The sequence below is a fragment of the Salmo salar genome, chromosome ssa04 (genome assembly GCF_905237065.1).
Source record: "Salmo salar chromosome ssa04, Ssal_v3.1, whole genome shotgun sequence".
Taxonomy (NCBI): Eukaryota; Metazoa; Chordata; class Actinopteri; order Salmoniformes; family Salmonidae; genus Salmo; species Salmo salar.
The window spans coordinates 52,228,722-52,236,722 of record NC_059445.1 but is presented as its reverse complement, the minus strand read 5'-3'; the positions used below and the strand labels follow the sequence as shown (position 1 = coordinate 52,236,722).

General features: G+C 41.3%; 1 protein-coding gene across 2 annotated transcripts; it reads right to left on the bottom strand.

Moving 5' to 3' along the window:
- Window positions 1-210: 210 nt before the first annotated feature.
- LOC106603595 (uncharacterized) lies at window positions 211-7,144 on the bottom strand. 2 transcript variants are annotated; one of them, XM_014197467.2, is made up of 3 exons: window positions 6,821-7,144; window positions 1,165-2,151; window positions 211-1,049 (listed from the first exon to the last, which is right to left on the bottom strand). In XM_014197467.2, the coding sequence occupies exons 2-3, from the start codon at window positions 2,140-2,142 to the stop codon at window positions 1,038-1,040; spliced, it is 990 nt and encodes a 329-aa protein (XP_014052942.1). In that variant the 5' UTR covers window positions 2,143-2,151; window positions 6,821-7,144; the 3' UTR covers window positions 211-1,037. The 2 variants fall into 2 exon arrangements, with proteins under 2 accessions (XP_014052942.1, XP_014052939.1); XM_014197464.2 differs by having other exon boundaries at window positions 211-2,151.
- Between the last annotated feature and the right edge of the window lie 857 nt (window positions 7,145-8,001).

Below are 8,001 nucleotides of genomic sequence, written 5' to 3'. Positions count from 1 at the left end.
CAAGACTGTAACTACCAATTGGATACCATGAAAACGGGGTAAATAAAAAAAACAAATAATAATTTTGTCATTATGTTATCGATGGAAAGGATGAGCTCTAAATAATCACGGTTGTTTTCTTGGAAATTTCTAGATGACGCTGTAGTGTATAGTATGAACTGAAAAGAATGTGACACTTGTAAGTGTAAAGCATTTGTTGGAGATGTAAAGTAGAGTCATCTTTACTAGAAAATCTTTAATGCACACAGAATTTAAAACAAAGTTTAAGAAAAGTTTAAAGTTATTTCTAGACAATACAATCAATAATATACATATAATTGTCATGGTAAAAAAGAAACATTAAAATACAAAGCATAAAAACATTAGATAAGAAATTATAAAGAAGCATGTGTTGTTTCGCAGCATAAGCCAAAAGTTAAAGGTTTTATAGGCACCCAAATCTAGATAATTATGTTGAAATATTGGAACAGGCAGCCATCTCCAGTGAACAAGGTGCTGATACCCCCACTTATTAATGTTTCTGCCAAGAACAGCTTGTAAACAGGAAAACATTGGCATCCCTTTTAAGGAAAATAAATGAAAGTCTAATTCTCAACTACAGTAATACAAAAATGTATGCACTGCATTGCATTTCAATCTAATTCCTGACATTTTAATTTAAACAACATCAAATGGCTCATTTCCTTGTTCTATCTCATCTAATGTGTACCACCTCCTGGCAAATTAACCCATAGGTAAATAAGGAGTTGTAAGACCACCAAGAGCCACTGCAGGTCAGTTTTTCACATTGAGAGCTTAATTCCTAGACTGAATTATGAATGAAGCCCTTAGCTAAAGTGGTTTGTTTATAGTCAGTCACTTAGGTCATCAAGATTAACACTGAACACTCAAAACAACCTCAGTGGAAATCTTATCAGGTGACCAATCATTTGTGGAGAAGCCAGCCCTAGTCCACGCCTGTGTAGCAAGTACTGAAGTAGATGCACAGTTTTTAAGATGTTCATTGTTGTCAGCTGTACATTTCCTTGGTCAAGACATCAATGAGGCTTCTGAAATTATATGACACACATGAGACAAGATTCATCATTGTTTGATACACAATTTGATCAGTTAAAGAAGGATTTGTCACATATCCAGAACATTTTCAGGGTAGTACAGATTCACCTTTTCTCTGTGACTCTTCTGGTGGATCCGCAATTCCTCTGGATCTGAAAACATCTTTTGGCAAAAGGGGCAGACAGACTCTGGGATGGTTCTCCAAAACCCTTGTCCTAGGTCAGGAGAGTCACTTAGCTTTACTTGGGCCTCTTGATGACTTTGTGGAGTTTTCTTTAGGTCTGCATGCCATTCATCATCACCAGCTGACTTCCTATTGCTCTGATGGAGTGGGCCCGCTCCTCTGACACGCTTCATTCCAGCAACCCAAGATTTGGGATTAGAGAACTTTTGAGACAGCTGATCTGAACACACCACCTTATGGCGAGCCTCTTCCCCCTGTGAGCTTAATGCGGGCCTGGTTCCGGTTGGACTGCTCAAGCGCAGCTGAAGCCGCTGAGGCTTATGGGATGCCTTGTTTGAGGAGGTCACACACTGGATGGAGCCGGAGTCAGGACCAGGAAAGGGGAAAGCAGTATACTTGTCCTGTTTGTGAGCCGATGCTGAACCATCTCCCTGTATTGTCTGATTCTCCCTCACAGAGCTGGGCTGAGGGTTGGTGGATCCAGGTCCACCTGTCACCCCACACCCTGACCTGGCCAACCCCGAGCTCCAGCTCTCCAGAGGCGGCACAGACAGCTGCTGGATGCAGTGGTGCAGGGAGGGATAATCTACATACCGAAACTTGGGAACTCTCTCCTTGGAAGTGACAGGGGTGTGTCCTCCAGAGGGTCTTCCCAGAGCCAGGGGAAAGCCTTCCAGCCAGCTGTCCAGGGGTGGCACAGTGAGCTGCTGGATGCACTGGTGTAGCGAAGGGAAGTCCACGTACTTGAATCTGGGCACTTTGAGGGGCACTTCAGAGAGGTCCTCTTTTTTAACCCTGATGGGAATGGTAGGCTGTTCCTCCTCTCTCACCCTACGGGTCTCTGTGTCTGGCTCAGTTTTGACCACTAAGGGCACTGTAGGGGGAAGTCTCCTGTCCTCCATGGCTGGCCTCTGAAAACACACCAAACACAGTTAAATATAACATTTTGGTTAACCCCCAATTGGTAAAACCAGGCTTCAAATATCGGAAACCATTTCCAAATATATCCAATAATGTTATTGTGGCAATAATGGGGGTTGTTCTACTTTGCTTAAATGTACGTCCTGTTTTTTCCCCTAAGATGTGTCAATCAAATACATGTAAATTCACAGCTGTTTGTCTTTTGAATTATCCTCACTTATAATCGCATGTCCTGTCCAGTTCCTCTCTGCTAAGCAACATGTTATTAAGTATGCTGTCCTGACCTGACCACAATAATTAGTTTAGGGGTTTCCTCTTCTCAGAAATAGCCATAAGCAGCTGTATAGTACAGATATACACTGAGTGCACAAAACATTAAGGACACCTGCTCTTTCCATGACATAGACTGACCAGGTGAATCCAGGTGAAAGCTATGATCCCTTATTGAACAGACGTCATCAGAGCACGCAACAGTACAGTGCCTACACTCGGTTTGTTGTTTTTATGAAATAATTGAAATTAAATAGTTTTCAATAATAGCTAAAGTTTTTGTATTGCTACTGATTCCGCGACGCGGTTGGGACCACAAGTTTGTGTCCCGGATTCCTGTTAAGTAGCAGTTAGCTGCTAGCCATCATGAAAATGGAGCAGTGCTAGCCCATAGGTGTTTTTATCCACCGCTGGGCATAAAGACTTAAGGTATGAGATGAGATTTGCACACAATCACAAGATGAAGATACGGTGGAACTGGAAACTGGACAGGAATTTGTCTCCCCTAAATGCACCACCATCAAGCATCTTAGGGAAGAGATTCTCTGGCTGTTAGCTCAGCTCGAGAAAAGGAAAACCTGCTTTCTAAGTACACCGACCTTGCTGTAACTCAGGCAAACCAAATCTCAGTTTTAAATTCCTCCTATAGCAAAGCTGTTGATGAGTCGGCGGCGTTGATCTGTCCCAATCCAACAGACAGACGTTAGGCTCAACTCCACGGCCCATGGGAGACTGGACACTCGCAAGGCATAGGAGATCGAGGAGGCAGTCTGGCCACCCGTCTGTCCAAGAAGATCCGATCCAGCTATCACACAGCTTTGCCCCACTTCAGACGGACCTACGAGCCCCGGGAGTCAGCAGGTAATTTCCCCATCGGATTCTATCACTACCCCCATCATTGTGGGCAGCCCGATGGTGAGAGATTTTGGCCTTCCTACGGTCTGTGGACTGACCAAGGTCCACTGTTACCCAGGTGCCCGTGTCCATGACATCAAATCTCTCCTGCCCACGGTTCTGGCCAACTACTCCAATATTGAAACCAATGTCACTCACATAGGTTTTAACAACCTTCGTTTTAGGTGATTTGAGGAACTGAGGGAGGACTACATTTTTTTTAAAGACCCTCGTTAGCGCAGGGAAGATAATAGTTATCTCTGCCCCTCCTGTCCTCCTGGACGTTTCAGCCGACTCTTTACCCTAAACGAGTACCTGAAGAAACTTTGCAACGACAGGAATGTCTCTTTTTATGACAACTTTGATTTGCTGTGGGAGCAACCAGCACTTTTCAAAAGAGACGGGATTCACCCTAACCGCAGGGGTTCCAGGATTATTTCCAACAACATCGCAAACTGTTTTATAGACTGACAGACAGGGTCTGGTAGTGCCCCAGTTCTTCCTGTCAGAATAAGCAACAGAGGACTTGGAAACCATATCAACTCCTATAGAAATTGCACTATGGTCGTTGTGAGTAACCTAATTTATGTTCCTTTAACTCTACCTTCTAGTGAGTTTATACAAACTGTCATCTCCTACCATTCTGATAGATTGGAGACTGTCAGAAAATGTGGTTTTAATTTTAATTTGATTGTTATTCCATTGGTTACCTCAAGGCAGATCACGAGAGAAATCACTAGTAAAATCTTTCTCGTGAATGACCTCATTACTGAGCGCAAAGTTGATTTGCATGTCACTGAAACATGGCTGTCTTCAGACTGTAGTGCCACTTTTATTGACCCCCCCTATCAGAAAAGGGGGAAAGGGTGGGGGGACAGGTTCCATTTTTACTAATGCTCTCAGCTGTAAGGACATTTCATTTCGACTTTGGGTCTTTTGAGCATCATGCTATACTGTTTAAATGTCAGCCACCAGTGCTGGCCATAACTCTGTATAGGTCACCAAAGCACTGCCCCACTTTCTTTACTGATTTGTATTTACTATTGTCTATTGTCCTTGAGAACTATGACAAAATCATTGTGTTGGGTGATTTTAATATTCATGTTGACAGAGACTGACTCCAAGGCCATTGCATTTCTGAATATTTTGAGCTCTACTGGGCCCAACCATAACCATACCAATACTCTGGACCTGATTATTGCCAAGGGGCTTTCTATTGACATTCTCTATTGTTGATGATGATGCTTTATCTGATCCCCACTGTGTATTTTGTACTACCTTGTTAACCATAGCACAGGGTAATACTGAACGCATTATTAAGAAACGCTATCTTACCGCTGAAGATCTTACCTCTACAGATTTCATTGAGTGTATGTATGAGCAATACTCCATCACCGATTCTGCCTTCCTCTTTTGATAATTTAGTTGATCACTTTAATAGAAAATGAAGGGCAACCATTGATGCTACAGCTCCAGTAAAGTTGAAAAAGGCCACATTCAAACAGAGGATGAGTGAGGAAACTAATAGATTGCAGAATAGCGGAAGTGAAGGAAATCAAAGTTGCAGGTCGATTATGATATTCTGAGAGAGCAATAAAGCAATTAGAAATACCAGATGGGCTCATTTTTCTAACTTGATCACTAATAATCAGAATAATGTGAGTGTGCTCTTCTCGACCATTGATGGCCTGATAAATCCTACCCCCGCAAACTTATGTGAACTTTCTTCCATATCTAAATGTGATGAGTTTGCGGCATATTTCAGAGATAAGATAACAAACATTAGGCTGAGTATCAGTCAAGCAAGACCTAATGAGAAGTTTGATATGTGCCCTAGCCTACCACGCAAAGGCACTATGGATTTATTTTCCCTGGTTGACACAGACATGCTCAGGAAAATGATATCACAACTTAAACCTTCTACCTGCCTTCTCGATCCTACCCCCACCACCTTCTTCAAAACAGTTTTCAATTGCATATCTGAAGAAATGCAAGCTATTGTTAATCAGTCCCTGTTCACAGGCACTTTCCCCACTGCACCAAAAACTGCAATGGTGAAACCCCTTCTGAAGAAAAGTAACTGCAGAACGACAGATTTTTACCTTGTCGGCTCGGGGATTCGATCTTGCAACCTTTCAGTTACTAGTACAACACTCTAACCACTAGGCAACCTGCCGCCATGTTCCATGTCTGAAATGTGCTGTATAAATAAAGCTTAATTTGATTTGAGGAGACAGGTTAAAGAATGATTTCTAGGCCTTGAGACAATTGAGACAAGGATTGTGTATGTGTGCCATTCAGAGGGTGAATATCAATATTAGGAAGGTGTCCTTAATGTTTTGTACAATCAGTGTACAGTAAGGTGACCAATATAGGTTGACCAGATGCTGATAATAAGGGTAAAACTGGGTCCAGTTGAAGATGCTGTGTGCTGCTCCTCCAACCCCAGGGAGATAAATGGCTTTGCAGGTATGAAGTTAGGAGGAAAGTAGGTCAGAGGCAGACTGATCACACTGCCAGGTGGCCAAAACAAAAGATATGTCACACAGCAGCACAATCTATTGGCCTTGCAACAAATGCCAAGCTTGAGCCATGATACTTTAATACAAACCTCACCCTGCTCACTGCAATAAGTATGGCTAGATTCAAGGGAAGACATGGAAGGTTAGACGGAGAAGCTAAACTTGACTACTACGTCAAATGTATGCACGCATGACTTTCTAAATGTCATACATATTCAGCATTTTGATTCACAATATATTTTTTTCTTTTGTTTCTTTAAAATACTTTGTGTTTCTTGCCATCGTCATTAGAGACAGTGAAATAACAGCAATAGGAGGAATCCCAATATAATCTTATATATGCATGATAACCTACTTATTGTAGTGTTGCTTTTTATTGAACCTACCATCCTGGCACAGTGAAACACAGAAAGATTTGCTCTGGAACTGTGCCGAGCCATGACGAGGGGCGGGGGGAACGCCGTGTTCCATATACACTCGCAAGAGGAATTGGGTCATGCACGGTGGCCTACATTTGGAGGATTTGTTGTCTTCGTTTTTCCCTCCCCACATATATTTGGGCTGGCCCCGCCCTCGTGGGCTCAACAGCACAAAAGTAACTGGACTACAGCAATATCCATATTTGAAACGAAAAAGGACCCTTACAATTTGATAACTTCCATACCCATTAAATGACATTTATCCTAGATTCGTAGTAGAAACGCAATGACACGTCGCAATAACTGTGGAGGCAAACGGTTGCATTATTTCCATATGATCACACTGTTCCACTTGTAAATTCATAAATATGCATTTAAAAGCGGGGTCACGACTGTTGAATTCATACCGACAATGTCCAATGGGCTATAAAGCGAGTTCTAGAGGGCGACTGGCGCATATACACATCAAAACATAGTAAATTGACAAATGTATAATTATTAGCAGTACAATAAAATATGTGGCTATGCCATGCGTTTCTTTATCCAAGTTTTACCTTTCGTTATAGGTCTTCCTGGAAATCCGTGAAACGCGTAATGAATCTGATTCTTGGTGATGCTGTGTCCTGCATGTGTGCAATGAAATAGTGTTGTTACAAGATGCAAATCAACCAGTAGCCTAATTGCTCAGACGTTTCGGTTTTGCCGCAAATCGAATAGAAAAAAGACCAAGGCTGGATGGCTGACTCTTTGAGCGTGGTTGAAGACACCTGCTACTAGTTAGTTTCAGATTTTAAAAAAATTAGCTTGATCATTCGACGTCAATGACAGCTCACCAGTAACAGTTATTAAATTACGTATCTCTAAAAGCCTGTAGTGCTACTGCTACCATGACTGATAGAGTCTCAAACCAATCAGATTTAGTACAGTCAAACCACGCCCACAGAATCCTTATCTAAATAAAACAATGCAGACCAATGTTCAGATTAGTTACAGTTTCATAGGCGGAGCCTTCGCGCTCAAATTACAGTTCAGATAGTGTCCTCTCCATTAGGATGGGCAATACCACGCATTCACTCATATAATCCTACATCTCAGATTATATATTACAGATGGCAGATAACCACAATTACTTTTAGGTGCTTTATTTATTAGTAATTCTTTATGAGTATAGCATTTGCCTTATTTACCACTGTAAATGGTCGCCATGTCTAAACACATATGGGACACCATTTGAGGGATTTTAAATGATATTATTAGTAACCAATCAGATCAGTAACCAATCAGATCAATAGGACTGTAGATGTTTTCAAAGTGAGGAGAAAAAGACAGGAAATGTTGATATTTTGAGAGGAAACAAAACAAACCTTTTAGTATGGTGGCTTTTCAGATTATCCTAACCTTTCTGTGGGGAAGCTCTTATAAAGTATCTATCAGCCAGAAAAGACAGATAGTGACATATTGGTGCATCATATCCATCAATATAATGTAATCCACCAATGTAATTACTCATGTATTGCCTTGAAGACACAATTATGGGTTATTTTTTAATAATGATATAACCATTTATTCTTTAAGAATATACACTTAATGGATTTGGACTACAACTGCCTAATGACCCTATAATAAGCCAAGGAAAATAGGTGATATTGTCTTTTGTTTGTGTTTTGTTGTCAGTTGAGTCAATGTATAGCTTCAAAATATGTAAATATGCTTAACGTTCAGAATCTCATGGATT